The sequence below is a fragment of the Barbus barbus genome (assembly GCF_936440315.1).
Source record: "Barbus barbus genome assembly, chromosome: 8".
Taxonomy (NCBI): domain Eukaryota; kingdom Metazoa; phylum Chordata; class Actinopteri; order Cypriniformes; family Cyprinidae; genus Barbus; species Barbus barbus.
This window is the reverse complement of record NC_136736.1, coordinates 30,089,706-30,108,152: the sequence shown is the minus strand read 5'-3', so window position 1 is coordinate 30,108,152 and position 18,447 is coordinate 30,089,706. Positions and strand designations below refer to the sequence as shown.

The 18,447-nt window shown below is 37.5% G+C and overlaps 1 protein-coding gene across 3 annotated transcripts; it reads left to right on the top strand.

The window, feature by feature from the left end:
- The first annotated feature begins 1,911 nt into the window (after positions 1–1,911).
- LOC306873559 (glutathione S-transferase LANCL1) lies at positions 1,912–16,780 on the top strand. Of its 3 annotated transcripts, none has more exons than XR_013784502.1 (12): positions 1,912–2,001; positions 2,752–2,851; positions 3,040–3,157; positions 6,818–7,025; positions 7,882–8,029; positions 9,160–9,306; positions 9,420–9,602; positions 12,790–12,966; positions 14,789–14,861; positions 15,151–15,229; positions 15,318–15,856; positions 16,308–16,780. XR_013784502.1 is itself a non-coding variant. In XM_079422949.1 (11 exons), exons 2-10 carry the CDS (start codon positions 2,765–2,767, stop codon positions 15,225–15,227), a joined length of 1,218 nt encoding a protein of 405 aa, XP_079279075.1. In that variant the 5' UTR covers positions 1,920–2,001; positions 2,752–2,764; the 3' UTR covers positions 15,228–15,229; positions 15,318–16,780. The 3 variants fall into 3 exon arrangements, 1 of the variants encoding a protein (XP_079279075.1); XR_013784503.1 differs by having other exon boundaries at positions 1,920–2,001; positions 15,318–15,640; XM_079422949.1 differs by having other exon boundaries at positions 1,920–2,001; positions 15,318–16,780.
- The last annotated feature ends 1,667 nt before the right edge of the window (positions 16,781–18,447 follow it).

Below are 18,447 nucleotides of genomic sequence, written 5' to 3'. Positions count from 1 at the left end.
TGTTTACACATACAAGGAATTTGTTGTAGTGACAGAAGCTCCACAGTGCAACAGAAAGACAGTAACAGGACAGGACACAGGTAATGAAACACAATAACAGGAAATAGCCAATAACCAATGTACAAAGCAGCAAAAAATAAAATAAAAATAAAAATAAAAAATATATAATATATAATATAGGCGACTATGTATGTACAGGTCAAGTATGTGCAAATTAGAAATGAGAAAAATAAAAATAAAATAAGTGAGTGTGGTGAATGGATAATGTATTAGTTGTGTGTTCTACGTTTATTTATTGAGTGTTCATGAGATGTATTGACTGATCAGCTGTGTCCTGTTACATTAATTCTTCAGATATTAAAAGCAGGGAATGTGTTGTATCAGTTATATCCATTACTTCTGAATTCTGAATCTTGCATTCGATGATGACACACACAAACCAGGATGAAGACGAGGGAGCTGACTTTGAGAGAAAAGCAAGCAATTTGGATGCTAAAAGAAAAGACGAGTTACAGAAGTGTCATACATGGTAGAAAATGGAATGCTACAAGGGAGTGTTATAAGTCCTACACTTTATATGGCATGAGTAGATCATTATTTGTAGATGATAGGGCACTTTAGAAGCGTGGGGAAAATGTGGAATGCATGGTCAGGAATACAACAGCTTGAAAGTTGGGGATTGGAATGGGGGTCTTAAGTTTTCTGTGGAAGAGCCAAAAGTGATGGTTTTCTCTAAAAAGAAAAGCAAATATATTAATCTGAAGTTGTATAGGAATAATCTAGAGAGATTTGAAAATTTTGCTTGTTTGTAAATTTTAGTTTTATTTAATTTGAGTTAGTTTTATCTAGTTTTTAATGTATTGCATGTCTCATATTTAATAAAATGACATTTCATATCCAGCTGTTGCTCTCAGGCAACATTGTACCATCGTGGATCACAAGTATAGCCAAACCATCATATCAGTTATGTGGTTCCATTACGGTACAATGTTGCCTTGAGGCAATATGAAGTTTCCTAAAATACATTTGATGATATATAATGTAAAGTTATCATATCAAAACATTACAATCAGAGTTGTTTCAAGGTAAAAAAAATAAAAAATCAGCATAACCTTATCCTAATATGCACCTTATCCTTACAAGCATGCACATACACACACAAGCACATGCATGTAAAATCTCCTTCCCCACTAATGACACCTCACTGCTTGTGAAAGCTCAGAAAGCAATTTCTCTCAACAGAAAAATAAAATTGTGCAGATATAGTATCTGAATTACTATTTTTACAAATGCATTACAAAATTGAGCAAAAATGCAAATACATTTAGATAATTCTAACTCTTTTCCTTACAAATATCATATACTTGTATTATAACCTAGCAGGCCTGCATGGCCTCATGTGGTTCCATTACGATACAATGTTGCCTTGAGGCAACATTACGTTTTTTGTAATTTCCTAAAATACATTTGATGATATGTAATGTAAAGTTTTTGAAAATACTTATTTACTTAATAATGAAGGTGACTCAGATTTTTTTGCAGGCAATTATATGGATGGAAATTGATGATAAATGCACTTTTCATTGGAGAAAGTCATGTGACCACTTTTTTGCATTTGCATTGGTTAGTGTTTGAGATCTACATAGCATTTATTAATTAAATGGGTGTCTCATTTTATTAAAAACCCCTAAAATAAAGTATGTTGCCTGGAGGCAACATGGTACCATAGAGGGATATATATATATATATAATGGGTTTTTTTTTTTTACTAAAACGGGACTGTGACAGATGCTGTACATGGGAACTATAGCTCCAGAAGATGGCGGTAATGCAACACCAAGGATGCAAGCTGCGTTGAAACCTAAAGAATAAGAAGAAGAAAAATAAGTAGCAGTAAGCCTCCTGAACGCTAGATGGCTGCAGTCACAGCGAGTGAGTCATTCACAAACAGACCGTCCTGCGATCAGACTAAAACAATTCAACAGCGCAGCACTAAAAGCGGTAGGCTATGTTCATTGTTATAAATAAACGTTGTTTATAAAGTTATTTAGCAATACTGCGTTTGATTAGAAATACATACTGCTGATTTATAAGCTATATATTTGTATTCTATGCTTTTGACACAAGTAACGTTAGCCTCTTATCGCGTGACAGTGCAGAAAAGGGCCTGTGTTCCTCGACCTTAGTTTATTTTCCCAAAACATTATTCACAAATAAATTGTTTGCCGATTTATAAAACGGCTAATTAAGTAAAGCTAGAATAGTCACCAAGCTAGAGTATAACGGTACGTTGGGCCTATGCGTAGTCATGCGAAAGGCCTTAATCGTGAGTGTGTTTCAAAACACAATGGGCTTTATAAAAAAAACGTCCCAATGCGTCTATAATGCAACAGAAATGTTCAGTTCGAACTATTAAACGCACTTATGACCTGCAAAAATATTAAGTTCAAAGGAACTTGGCCTCAAATCGTCGACCCCAACGTACTTACGATGCCCAACATGTTTAATTCTCATTCAAATGATTCCCTAAACGTTAGATTCATAATAAAATGTTCGAATTGAAGATTAAAATGTTAGGACGCGCCTGTGATGGTCCAAACGTGTTTTTTTATTTTTTATTATTATTCTAATTATGCCTATTGTTGCTTAAATAATGTACAAAATAAATATGTTTTAAACCCAACCAGTATGTAGTGCATCTATTCTCTGCCGTGTTTATAATCTCTTCTTGTGTTATGCATTTCATTTCAGGTCACTCCAAAAAATGTCTGAACCACGAGCTTATAAGAATCCCTATCCAGACTACACTGGGCCTGGATGTGCACAAGACCTGTTTGACATGCAGGGAAATGTGAGTGATTCCAAAACATGACATGGGACCTCTTTAATTTACACATACTGTTTGTCTTAGAAATATTTGGAGTACCATAGCATATGAATATAATAAGCATTCATTACCTTCACTGAATTACGCTAATATGTGCTTTCAAGTTCATACATGTATTCATATCTTATTTATGAATTTTTTGCTCTGTGCAGTTGACCCAGCATTTTGCCAGCTGTATAAGCAGCAAGATCAGTGAGTTTCTGGCGATCATGGAGAATGGACTGAAGAACGCTGACCCCAGAGACTGTACTGGCTACACTGGCTGGGCAGGTGAGAATGCGCAAACGGGTGCATTAAAACCAGGGCTCAATTTTTGCCGGAACTGTATCCGGCACCTCCGAAATCCGATCCGGCACCTTATTTTGGCAGATCCTCCTCACGTGCCAATGAAAGACGTTTGTGCTGACCTATACCGTGCATATATTTCATGAAAAATCTATTATGAGCATGCTTGCCACACATCTACATTTGAAATAACGAACTCGAGCGTGCGAAAGACGTGACATGACCGAATGCGATACACATGTGTTTTCTCTTTACATTTAAGACAGACCGACTGTGCTTTTGCAAATACTCGCCAGGATGGCCATTTTGACGACTGTGAGTGCACAAGTATCGAGTGGCTTAAAAATAAGTGGAAATCATACATTTTTGTGACCATGCCATGACCCGATTAGACAAGTGAAATTTGTCAACTGTCCTGAAACGCAAGTGAAAGTCTTTGAACAGCGTGCAGCAGCGCTTGTAGTGCAGACGAGATGTGCTGATGAAGCCACTTTGAGAGAATGAATGGGAGAACACGTGGTACAGCTGAATTAGGGCTGCACAATGAATTGAATGCGATTTGCCATGCACATTTTGTCAGTAATGCCAGTTCTGTAATCAGCAGTAAAAAAATCGCAGACGATTTAACCGCATTTAATAACATGCTTTTACTTCAAACTCAATTCATAACGTATTGTCATAGTCGTGTGTTTATTAGTCACGTTGAATCAATGAAAGCAGTTAAATCTTCTGTTTATTCAGCTACCGCTATAGGGTTTTCCTGGATTTGTTCTGCGGGGTGTATTTGGAGCTTCCGCGAGAGAGCGCCCTCTGGCCTTCGGATGAAGATTTACTGCTGATCACAGAACCATGCTTCACTGAAAGATGCGCATGACAATCGCAGCTTCTGCCTGATTGCGATGTCATTTCGATTTATCGTTTAGCCCTAAACTGAATCACTCGTGCTGTTTTCAAATGACTGATTTAATCTGAAATGTTTGCAGGAATTTCCCTCATTATAAACTTGAAAGCTGCAGGAATGAGTAAAACTATGCGATATACACAATCTCCCACCGAAATTCAGGACCTGATTAAATATAACTATTATATAGAAATTTGTGAAACAAAATTCCATGACTTTTCCAGGCCTGGAAATTGCGGTTTTAAAATTTCATGGCAACTGATGCGCGTTGTTAATCACTTAATCTGGTCCACCAATGTGATTGCGTGAATGCTCCGTTACGTCTCCCTCCTCTAATCACATACCGGATCCGTTACCCTGCTTTGTTCTGGGACCTCGCAATTTACAAATTAAGCACAGATTAAAACTGAAATATTAATAGAAATTAAAATCAATCTATAGAAGGGTTTGTTTTAAAAGGGACATCAGATGCCAGTTTTCTACAAGTTGGTATGATTCTTTAGGGTCTTCATGACGTCTATAACATACTTTGGTTACAATTTCTCAATGGTAGTGTAACACAACACTCTTTTTACCGTGTCAAAAACAGCTCTGTTCATAGCAACCCGTTTCGGTGCCTGTCACTTTAAATGCTAATGAGCTACTGCTCACCACACCAGTCTCTCTGAGACTGTAAACTTTAGCCGCATTTGTAGTGGAACTTGCTTATTAGCACATTATTCGTAAAAAAAAACCTTATACTCACTTGTTCTGGAGGTGAAGGTGGATCACGAATGATTCACGTGAACATAAACACATTTAGGTAGATCAGGGGGCGCATTCCTTTCAAAAACAAAAGTAATCCTCCTGCATCTTCAGCGGCTCAGATGTCGGGTGTAAATGATGACTGCTATGTACAGTCTTAAGCCTTCTACACTGCACGATTTTAACAATCCTATAAGATCATTACAAATCGCACTGTGCGACATGGATCTAATAAACTTGGGTACGACATGTATGCAGACTTTACGATGATGATCGCTAGTGACTCGTTGGCTACGATGCAAGTCAATAGCGCTGGTCATTTACTCCCAGCACCTACCATCCCTGCCAGTTCAGAGACTCGAACCCGCAACCTTTGGGTTACAAGTCAGACTCCCTAACCATTAGGCGATGAAAGGAAGTCGTACAGGTTTGGAACGACATGAGGATGAGTCATGACAGAATTTTCATTTTTGAGTGAACTATCCTGTTAAGGGATGCACAGTATAAATTATTATTAGGGCCCATGACACTAAGGCGCAAGCCACTATTGATCCCCTAAGGATTATTTTTTCTTTTTCTCAAAAATCTGGGGGGGTTTTGGGGGCCTTAACATAAACTCTTGAAAATTAGCACACGTTGGAATCTGCTGCCATTAGGACGCCACAGAGGCTGGGACACGGGGATGGCACAGGGGCTCTACAGCGCCCCCTGGAACACAGTCAGAAAACTTGCTGCATATCTTATACATACTTGCACGTATACATATGAAACTCGGTACACATATAGAACTCATTGACCCAAACAACTTTCGCAATGTATGTCATAGGCTCCCCCAAACAGGAAGTTGGCTATTCAAGGCTGTGTAAAAATCGCATGCTCTGGAATTTGATATACTCCTCCAAGGATTTCCAACCGTTTGCCACCAATTTATTAAAGTAACCGTTTAAAAGATAATGTTAATCTCTAAAGTGGATTATCCAAACACTTCAAAACTTTTAATGAAGAACAAGTCATTCTAAGGAAACGTGCTTAGTTTCATGATTTTATAATGTTCTAAAGGCTAACAGGAAATTAAAAACTGTCAGACAGTTTAGCTGTCATTTCAGGCTGTAATACTAAGGTTGTCCACTGGACTCATAGGATAAAAATATTTTAAGCCTAATCCTACTACTATATTTTTGCATTCATTTTACTTTAGCTAGAATGAGAAATTAGTACATCAAATAAATTAATATGTACTATGCTGGTAATAGGGCTGTGCAATTAATCACATGCGATTGTCATGCGCATCTCATCAGTAAAGCCAGTTCCATGATTGGCAGTAAATTGCCATGACCTGCTTTCAAATGGAGCGGCATTTACTACACAGAGCCGTAGTTCACTGACAAGCTAGGCAATATCGCGTTCGTAATCAGAGATGAATCGCATTCAATTATGAACGTGAAATTTCCTATTTTGTCCGTGAACTATGGCTCCGTGTTGTAAATGCCGCTCCATTTGAAAGCAGGTGATGGCAATTTACTGTCCAAAATCAGTTTCGTGTGGTGCCTTCGTTCGCAAACGCTGCCTGTAAGTCATTGCCTGATAGGGCAGTGAGGCAACAAGTCAGCTGCCTAAGTTTTGGATGCAGCCCAGATCAATATCCCAGGGGTTTAATTGACTTGATGCTAGACTAAAAAGTGTTCCTTTTTTTTTTTTTTTTTTTTTTTTTAAGCAGTGTATATTGTTCTGTGTGTGTGTGTGTTTGCGTCTTGATCTTATAGTGTAACCCTTTCATTGCTGCAACCCTTAAATTCAGACTGCCAGAGGGTAACTGTAAATGCATGTGACCGCTGGGCACAGTTTTCCTGATGCCACCGGGGTGGCTTATGCACTGTGATGGCTTGGGCCGGTCAACGCTGCTTGCAGCTTTAATTGTTTATACTACTACTTATGTTCATGGTTGTATGTCATAAAACTAATTGGCCTGCATTGCTAAGTCCCTCCTCCCTCAACTGCAGGCATTGCCCTGCTCTACCTGCATCTCCACAGCATCTATGGAGACACCGCTTTGCTCCACAAGGCTCTGGACTATGTCAGCCGCAGTCTGAGGAGTTTAACCCAGGGCTGGGTGACCTTCCTGTGTGGGGATGCAGGGCCACTGGCTGTTGCTGCGGTGGTCTATCATCGACTCCAGAAACCTCATGAGGCTGAGGAGTGTGTGAACAGGTCTGATATGCATATATACATATACATACATACATACATACACACACAAACACTTGCCCTTGTCATCATCACTGACCCATGTAAACTTGATAAACATGAGAAATTTAAACTTAAAGTAGGAGAGTTAAAGGGATAGTTCACCCAAAAATGAAAATTATGTAATTAATACATACATAGTTTGCGTGTGATATTCTCCAAAATGGTGCCAAGGTGACGTGAAGGACGTTATCCAGTTGTTGAATAAAGTAGGTTTTTTTGTTGTTGTTTTTGCGCACAAAGTATTCTCGTAGCTTCGAACCCATGATGTCACATGGATTATTTTACTGATGTCCTTGCTACGTTTCTAGACCTTGATCGTGGCAATACTATGCTGTCTACGGGAGGGTCAGAGAGCTCTCAGAATTCATCAAAAATATCTTAATTTGTGTTCTGAAGATGAACGGAGGTCTCACGGGTTTGGAACGACATGAGGGCGAGTAATTAATGACGGAGTTTATTTTTGGGTGAACTATCCCTTTAAATATTTAATTCTGTCCAAAAAAAAGAGATTATGGAAGGAGCAACTATTAAAATGATTTTTTTTTGTCGGCTGTCCTCGTTGAATCTAATTTCCTTTGGATTGCTGGCTTGTTTAGGACTTGTTTAGAACTACTTTAATAACATTGCGCTGAATTCTCCCAAGAGCTGGTGTTCATTAAAAATCTAATCCTAATACTCCAGAATGAGGGTGACATGTGGAAGATTTCTTGGTCCGTAGGGCAGCGCAGCACTTTGTTTCCTGTTTCTCTTTCTCTGTCTTGACAGGGTTTCATTCCCATGGGATCTTATTGTGATCTATTTGCTCAAATGTTTCCAGGCTGTTGCATTTTCACCAGTCAGTAGTGCTGGGAAACGGCAGGCTTCCTGATGAGCTGCTCTATGGCAGAGTGGGCTACCTTTACTCCCTCGTCTTCATTAACCAGCAATTTCAGCAGGAGAAGATCCCCATACAATACATTCAACAGGTCAGTCGCAATTCATTTGTCCTCAGACCTGACCAAAACACATGACCTCATATTTTAACACAGGATACATGACTAGAATGAGTTATATATGATAAAGGCAATATGTTGTACTCAACGTGATGAAAATCTATCCTTTTATTAGATCAATAAATGCCCCTAGTCTTGGAGAGAAAAAAAAGTGATAGTTTTTCATTAAAATGTAATATTTCTCACTCTCTAATATTGCTTCTGTCATCTGCTGATGTAACCAAGAACATGCAGACAGTGAAAAATATCCAAAATATTAGTATATATACAAAAAACAAAAGAGAATTTTGTAATCTAACTTTCATAATCCAATCAAAATGTATAAAACCAAGCTTAAATTATTTTAGTGTTTAAAATTGTGTTTTTAGTGACTTTCTAACGAAATGTAGATAGCAGGCTAGATGACTAGTATACACCATCCAAAGTTTGTTTTGATGGAAATTAATATTATTTTGAATATATAGAATATTTTTGTTGATAGAAATGTTTCTATTCAGCATGGAACGAAATTGATCAATTTATTAAACTGAACAAAAGTGGTAGTAAAAGCATAATGAAACCAGTTTTCTATTTCAAATAAATCTTTTGAACTTTTATATTCATGCATCACGGATTCCACAAAAATATTCATTAGTGCAGTTGTTTTCAACATTGATAATAAGAAATGTTTCTTGAGCACCAAATCAGCATATTAGAATGATTAAGGTCCGTGTGACATTTAAAGAAAATTCAGCTTTGCATTAAAATTAAATTTTAAAACGCATTACAATTAGAAAACGGTTATTTTGAGTTGTAATAAAATTTTATATTACTGTTTTTACTCTATTTTAAAAACATTAAAAAGTTTACAATCGCCAACCTTTTGAACAAGATTATATATTTTGAAACGGGCAATTGACAGTTAACCTATAAACTGCTGGCGGTCTTTAAATATTGACCAGTTAACAAGCCTCGATTATATAAATTAGTCTAAAAATAATTTGAATATATAGTAATTTATATATATTACATATTTAGAAATGTCCCTTTATGGAAGTTAAATGCACTTTATGGAAGTACATGTTTTGCTTTTGATTCGGTACATGATCATGCATTTATTTCAGATCTGTGATGCAGTGCTGGCTTCAGGACAGAACCTGTCTCTGAGGAACAAGATCCAGGAACAAACTCCTCTCATGTATGAGTGGTATCAGGAGGAGTATGTGGGTGCCGCTCATGGCCTGGCAGGGATCTACTACTACCTGATGCAGGTGAAGTCAATCACTCATGATACCTTATTGACTGAGGAAGCAGCAAATTTAGGGAAATAACTTCACCACTTTGGTCGAAGTAATTTAAACAAATGAATTATGTCTCCCTATAGCCTGGCTTTGTGGTTGGCGAGGAGAGGGTTTACCATCTAGTCAAACCCAGTGTGAACTACGTGTGTCAGCTGAAGTTTCCATCAGGCAATTACCCACCTTGTGTCGGAGATTCTCGGGATCTTTTGGTGCACTGGTGTCACGGCACTCCTGGAATTATCTACATGTTGATACAGGCTTTTAAGGTACAAATCTCCATGTCAGCTCATAATACATCTTTGTCCTCTGGATTTTTATGTGAATTACCACTTAAAGTACTGGTCTTATATATATATATATATATATATATATATATATATATATATATATATATATATATATATATATATATATATATATATATATGGTTCTGATTCAATGTTATTTAAGAATTGAGACACTTGCTAAAATGAAATGCATTAGTTTTGTTTATTTAAATATTTAATTTTATCGCAGGTTTAATGAACTATAGTAACCCTTCTCTGAATCAAAACATTTCTTATTTGCGATGTTTTAATGTGTGTGTATATATATATATATATATATATATATATATATATAAGGATTTTTTTTTTTAAGGATAAGTTCACTTCCAGAATAGAAAAGTTCATGTCTGTCTTCAGTTGCAAAGAAAGTAAAGTTTTTGAGAAAAACATTCCAGGATTTTTCTCCATATAGTGGACTTCAATGGTGGCCAATGGGTTGAAGGTCTAAATTGCAATTTGAACGCAGCTTCAAAGGGCTCTACACAGTCTAGTGAAACGATCTTTCATTTTCTTTAAAAAATAAACTTTTAACCACAAATGCTCTTGTAATAGCTCGACCTCACGTATTGCGTAATCTCGCACGCGTGATGCAGGCGTAAGTACCGACCCAGTGTTTACAAAGCGAACGAAAGTCAAATGCCCCTGTACAGAAAAAGTAAAATGGCGATGTCGGACATTTTGAAGTTGGAGAAGAAAATAAGATGCTTTTCTCCCTTCCCTACACTTTTTTTTTTTTTTTTTTTTTTTTTTTTTTTTTTTTTATAGAAAATGACTGATTCGTTAGATAAGACCCTTATTCCTCTGCTGGGATTGTGTAGAGCCCTTTAAAGCTGCATTGAAACTGAAATTTGGACCTTTTTTATGTAAAAGTTTTAGGTCATTAGTAGAGCCCGGCCGATACATCGTTTTGCAGATTTTTATCGGCCAATATGTGCCTGTCACAGATATATCGGTATTGGTGAATATGCAGCCAATACATTTTTTTTACAGAACATATAACGCAGATGGAATGCTTCTAAGTGGTGTAATTACTTAGTTTGTCCAGCAGAGTGCGCTCCATTGTTTGTTACTGGCGATCCAGGTCACTGTAGTGTAGAGAGATGCGTAGATGAGCTCAAACCCGAGTTTGCTACTTCAGATAAATTATCCGCCCGCCACCCACCCGCACCTATATTTGATTGTCACATTACAATGATTCTAATTCTTAGCTTTGCATGATGATATGATGAGTGGATGGTTCATTTTTAACAGCAGATTCAGTGGCGTTAGAGCTGATCTGCGCATCACTGCACACGTCTGTGGCGCATTACGGCTCCACGGCCACCGGAGCTGATCGCGACCACCGAGTAATGCTTGTTTATCGTTTCTGAAGCGTCCTAGAACTCATGCTTATCACATCGGTCACATCACATTTCCTAAGTCGGCATGCTTTGTCAGTACAGTCAGTAATGTAGCAGATTGAAAAGTTAGTATCTGTTAGCTAGTGCGGTGGTGGCTTGAGTCTGTTGATTTGTCACCTAGTTGGTGAGACGCAATGCTATAAATTAAGTAAACAATGTCCCCATATTTTACTCTCACAATAAGCTTGGCATACTCGTTTGCTACATTAATTGTGCCCTAAGGTTTCCACAATGTGGAAAATGCAGACGGAAGCATGGAATCCAGTCATAAGAATGTAATTTACTGTATAACACGGAAAAGTTTGATGAACCTATATTTGAAGCATCATGTTTGAAGGAAACCAGCCACTGCCCATCACCTGCAGAGTACCATCCCAAAAGTAAAGTGTGCTGGTAGCACCCTCATGCTGTGGCCCTGTTTTTCAGCGGCAGGGACTGAGGGACTTGTCAGAGTAGAAGAAAAGATCAGTGCACCAAAATACTGAGAGCCTTAATGAAAATCCAGTCCAGAGCATTCAGAACCTCAGACTGGGCAGAAGGTTCAGCTTCCAACAGGACAACGACCCTAAGCACACAGCGAAGATAACAAAGGAGTGGCTACGGGACAACTCTGAATGTTTTTGAGTGGCCCAGACTTGAACCCGATTGAACATCTCTGGAGAGATCTGAAAATGTCTGTGTACCGATGCTCCCCATCCAACCTGATGGAGCTTGAGAGGTCCGGCAAAGAAGAATGGGAGAAACTGCCCAAAAATAGATGTGCCAAGCTTGTAGCATCATACTCAAAAAGACTTGAGGCTGTAATTCCTACCAAAGGTGCTTCAACAAAGCATTGAGCAAAGGCTGTGAATACTTTTTTTTATAAATTTGCAAAGATTTCAAACAAACATTCACGTTGTCATTATGGGGTATTGTTTGTAGAATTGAGGAAAATAAGTCTGTAACATAACAAAATGTGGCAAAAGTGAAGCTCTGTGAATTCTTTCCGGATGCTCTGTACCTTTATGAGCAAAATTGATGGCGTATTTTAAGTTCGTTCATTCAAGTTGTTTCCAATGCAAGCGATCGAACTGGTGCCTCCATGTCCTGTAAAGCATGCTTTAGTTCCTCTCTGCACAGACGATTGGATATGCATCTAACAGCGCACATTTATCTAGGTTAAACATTTAAACTATCATTGTGATATGCTTGACCTGTTTTATATTTATAGATTTTATTTTAGGCAAGTCGTGATGAATTGAGAAGGCTAAACTTATCAAACGGGCTATGATCAACTCGCTGGCTGCTTGGTCGTTACTTTAAAAAACAAACGCTCGTTTAATGAACATCTTGAGGCATCTTGGAGACGTTGCCACAGTTCTTCTAGATTCAGTCTGTCTCAGTTTGTTCTGTTTCTTCATGTGATTCCAGACAGACTGGATGATGATCAGGTCTCTGTGTGGAGCACTGGCTGTTGTCAGACTCTCACTGAATTATTACAATTAATGGCAAAAGAAATGTTTGGAAACATAAACTGATATAAATAACTGACTTAAAGCCATTTTTTTAGTTGGTGAAAATACTCGTGTTCAAATGTCACCACTGTAAGTTATTTATTTTTATTGATTTTCTGGACCAGCAGAAACTGTAGTTTTTAGCTCTTGGTATTACAGTGCCATCAAGTGCGAGTAAACATTACACACGAGCAGACATGCAGAAGCCTAAAAAAAACAACATTTCCTCTCCAGGTGTTTGGTGTGAAGCAGTATCTGGAGGATGCGCTGCATTGTGGGGAGGTGATCTGGCAGCGGGGTCTGTTGAAGAAGGGCTACGGCCTCTGTCATGGAGCTGCTGGAAACGCTTATGGCTTCCTGGCCCTTTACAAGATCACCCGGGATCCCAAACACCTCTTCAGAGCCTGCATGGTGAGTCTGACCCCTCTCAACCTTACAGTATACACCGATCAGGCATAACATTATGATCACCTTCCTAATATTGTGTTGGTCGCCCTTTTGCTGCCAAAACAGCCCTGACCTGTCGAGGCATGAAATCCACTAGACCCCTGAAGGTGTGCTGTGGTATCTGGCAGCAGATCCTTTTAAGTCCTGTAAGTACAGGGCTCGCAAAACTTCAAAATCCCAGGTAGCCTTTCAGGCAGGTACTCTTCAGATTTTGGTAGCCCGGAAGTTAATTTAACTAGCCCAAATAAAAATAAAAAAAATGTAATTTTTTTTATTTTTAATTAAAAAATTATTTTTTTTAAATATAGTAAGTGAGAGAGGAGTCTAATCGTCAATCAAAAATATTTTCAATACACAAATATGAAGGAATTTGATTTCACTATTTACAATACCCATTTTAAGAGCTGCACAAGTAAAATTAACACAGTATGAGCGGGGTTGGACAATGTCTATGGTAACATACAGTATTAAAGTCAAACAGGCGTGCACATCCCAACCTCCCAGATCGGGCTCAGGTGCAGGACAACTGAGGAACTTGAACAAAGAAAAAGGAAAGAAGTCCGCACACTGAAAATAACTGCTCCAAATGAATTTATTAACAGCAACGTTTCAACCCTCAGGTCTTCATCAGGCTCAGCTATTTTCAACATACAATATTAAGCCATAAAATTGCATGATTGACAGTTCAGATACAGGTTTGTCTTATACAACAGCATTTCAGCCTTAGACCATTTTTATGAAAAGGGATAAATCAAGCATATAAATTATATTAAATTAAAACTAATAAATATTACTGTCAAATTGTTTAGATTTTTAGAAGGCACATTAACTTTCTCATTTACAACTGTGTTTGCTGCTTAAAAACAATGGTCAATATTTGCATTGATCTGACCATACAAGAAAGGCTTATTGGAAATGCAAACTCATTCTCTGCTACGAGGTGGCGCTTTAGGAGTGGCTTAATATAGCGGTTTCCCAGCAGAACATTGCCCAAAGCATCACACTGCCTCCGCTGGCTTGCCTTCTTCCCATAATGCATTTTGGTGCCATTTGTTCCCCAGGTAAGTGACGTACACGCACACAGCCATCCTCATAATATAAAAGAGAACCTGATTCATCAGACCAGGCCACCTTCTTCCAATGACAGCTTCGCCTTCTTTCTTCTGACGACTGGAGATTGGGAACACCCCACAAGAGCTGCAGTTTTGGAGATGCTCTGACCCAGTCGTCTAGCCATCACAATTTGGCCCTTTTCAAACTCGCTCAAATCCTTACACTTGTCCATTTTTCCTGCTTCTAATACATCTACTTTGAGGACAAAATGTTCACTTGCTGCCTAATATGTCCCACCCACTAACAGGTGCCGTGATTGCGATAATCAGTGTTATTCACTTCACCTGTCAGTGGTCATAATGTTATGCCTGATCGGTGTCGATGTTATGTAGATGGGTCATCATGAAAAAAAAACATTTTTTAATAGACGTTTAGGACATTTATTTATTTTTAAAGGAACCGTAGCAATAAATAGTCATGAAATACTGCGTTGTTTTTAATTCAGGAGACTGCAATGATTAAAAGAGTAAATCCCTGCATGAAGCAAGGTGTTTATCCACATGTGAAGAATTTCTAACCACTTCAGCGAAATGACTTTGTCTCTGGGTTAATTTATGCATATTCTGTGCGACACATGAAGGCTGTTATAAATCATTGTGCTGTCAGGAGGGACCTGTCATTGCCTGTTGTGTGTACAGAGGTATGATGGGATTTGATTTCTTCTCTTCTGCAGTTTGCAGACTGGTGCATGAATTATGGAAAACATGGCTGCCGGACTCCAGATACACCGTTCTCACTGTTTGAAGGTAGAGTAAACATTACACATGCATATCTACACTACCATTGAAAAGTTTGGGGTCGGTAAGATTTTTTTTATGTTCATGTAAGAAGTCTCTTATGCTTACATAGGCTGCATTTGTTTGATCAAAAATGCAGTAAAACCAGTAATATTTTGAAATATTTATACAATTTTCAATAACTCATTCTGAAATGCTGATTTGCTGCTCGAGAAACCTTTCTCATTATCTAGGTAGATTGGTTTGACTCTTGAATAATAATTAAATGCTTCCCTGTTTGTCATATTTTCTCATGAAGGGATGGCAGGCACAATTTATTTCCTGGCTGACTTGCTGCAACCAACTAGAGCCAAGTTCCCTGCTTTTGAGGTGTAAAGGTAAAACATCTGCTTTTGAATGTTTAACTGTATAGGCATTATTATTATTAATTAAAACTCTTGTTAACATCAAAGTTTCTCATTCCAGACTGTTCCAGATGACTGAGCTTCTTTTGCTTGAGCTTCCTCGAGCTGGAAGAATGCGTCCTCTGATGGTGGAATAGTCTGCATGCCCCGAATCTGTCACAATTCACGCTAAGTCTTATGAGAGGTTCTGTACATGTGGAGAAAAGTATGCGGGAAGGTTATTTTCACATTAATGGACAGTGGATGGGAATCTAGGCTGTATAGATGAGTGTTGCTTTGGAGCTATAAGGGGAAGCTGTTTTAAATAGTTCAATATGCTTTTGTTTGGTGTCACGTGTTTGTTAGTATTATTTTAATGACTCATTGAAAATGAACTGTTTTGATGTGTTTGTAAGGATATATTCTGATATGATAGCAAGGTAAAGTTTAAAGGATTAGTTCACTTTCAGAATAAAACAATTCCTCAATTTACTCACCCTCATGTCATCCAAGATGTCTTTCTTCAGTCGAAAATAAGTGACCTTTTTTGTTGTTGTTGAGGAAAACATTCCAGGATTTTTCTCCATATAATGGATTTCTATGGTGCTCAATGGATTGAAGGTTAAAATTGCAGCTTCAAAGGGCTCTAAATGATCCCAACCGAGGAATTGTCTAATCAAGCGAAACGATCAGACAAAAAAAAAAAAAAAATTTCAATCACAATTACTCGTCTTGCTCTAGCTCTGCTTGCACATGTGTCTTTGCGCATTTTGTAATCACGTTGGAAAGGTCACGCGTGATTAGCTCTTCATCTGTGTATTTCGGTTAAAGGCAGGGTAGGATGAAAAACTCCATTTAATTTTCTCCAACTTCAAAATCATCTGACATTGTTGGTTTACCTACTTTGTAAAGGGCATTTGACTTTTTGCTCGTTTGCTTTGTAAACACTGGGCCGGTACTTTTGCTTGCGTCACACATGTGTGATTACGTAAGTACATTAGGTCAAGCTATTACAAGGTGAGTAATTGTGGTTAAAAGGTATGTATGTCCTTAGTCCTAGAGCCCTTTGAAGCTGCCTTGAAACTGTAATTTGGACCTTCAGTCCATTGAGCACAATAGAAGTCCATTATATGGACAAAAATCCTGGAATGTTTTTCTTTTCAACTGAAAAAAGAAAGACACGAACAACTTGGATTTACATGGGTGTGAGTAAATTATCAGTGACATTTTTATTCTGGACGTGAACTGATTTTTAACATCTTTTTGAACAAATGACAGCTTTAAGGTAACATTTCAAATGCAGTGTTGATATGATTTCTGTGATGTTAATGCTTTGCTTTCTGTATTAGTAATGTATTTTTCCCTTTTTTATCTCTTGATAATACTAGTAGCTATATCAGAGGATGTGCTGCAAACATGATTTTGTTTTAGGTGTTCCACCTAAAAAAAAATAATGTATGTTTTAGCGTTTTGATTTGCCTTTTTCATCATAATTTGTACATTTTCATGTGCTCAGCAATAAAAAGTAAGGAAAACAGGATTTTATATCTGAAAGGTGGTCTGTTTACATTCTCATATCACATTAACAATATCAAGTCTTTTGGAGGGGGATTACCACAACTTTCTTCCACTAGATGGAGCTGTTTAATATGATTTAGTACATATCTTTGGTGATCTTTTCATTTAGCTGTACTTTCTGTAGCTAAGCCTGACTTTACTGCTGAATGAAGATCATCACAGACCAAAATGTAGACTATAGCACAATTCGGCTCTCAATCCAGAGGTCTTTGTGTATTGTATATACATGGGGATGTTTTTGTGGGTTTGCAAATTGTAAGCAATTAATTAATTATTATTGTAATGAAAATTAGCTTTTGATTTAAAAATGTGAATTGGAAGCATGTTCACTAGTGCTGAGCGAGTTAAGGAGTACATACAAAGATGAGCGAGTTAAGAAGTCATTTACTCTCACTTGAATCCAAATAAGGCTCATACTTTCTAAAGGGCTGATGGACCATGCTTGGCCCATATGACGGCTTATTTTTTAAACGCTGGTTGTCTCCGTGTTGCTTCCAGCTGATCCGAGGTCAGTCTCGCTGTGTGTGGGGTGTAATTGCACCAGCAGTCTCAGACATCTGAGGAACTGAGCTGTGTAACCTGAGAAGCCGCTTTACGATCTGGAGTTTGCTCACTCTGTTGGACGTGGGGGTGTAAAGGGCTGAGATGTGTCAACCGCCCTTGAGGTACTACCGACCCTCTCAGAGAAACTCTACACCTCCTAAAAGAATGACTAAATATAGAGCTCATCTGCCCAGGGGCGAGGTCTTCAGCTCCATGACTTCTTCAACATTTGGAGGGAAGAGTCCATGTCTCTGGGCAGGACTGGAATGTCTCTGCATTGACTGCTAGCTTGTAGTAACGCATCTAATTAACTGAAGGACAGCATGAAAATACAAAATAAAATACTGCATTATGATATGGTATATGGATATATAGTGATTGTTGTTAAAAATGTTGAGGTCACTAAGATTTATTTTTATTAAGACTTTTATTCAGAAACAACACATTAAATTGATCAAAAGTGACAGTAAAGACAAAAAACAAAAAAAGTTATATTTCAAATTAATGCTGTTCTTTGAAATGTTTTATTTTTCAAAGAATCCTGAAGAAAAAAAATATGGTTTCCACAAAAATATTAAGCAAACATTGATAATTATAAGAAATGTTTCTTGAGCAGCAAATCATAATATTATAATGATTTCTGAAGAATCATATGACACTGAAGACTGGAGTAATGATGCTGACAATTCAGCTTTACCGTCACAGGAATAAATTACATTGATAAAATATTAAAATACAAAACAGTTGTTTTAAATTCTGATAATATTTCACAATATTGCTTATTGTATTTTGATCAAATAAATGCAAGCATACAAGACTTATTTCCCAAACTTTGGAAAAGTATGCATGTTTTGTGAATTAAATATTCCAACTTTTATTTTAATTGCTGTCTTTACAGCTCTTACATTGCAAAACCATTAACATTATTTTTCATTTATTGATAAAATGACAGGGAATGTCGTTTTTATTTTTTTCCTAATATTTAAAAAAAAAAACGCTTAGCTAAACTTTATATTCTTAACGTTTAAAAGAAAAAAAAATTAAAAATTTTTTGTGTAATTTTTCAAAGTTAAAATTAGTGCTTTGAGGCA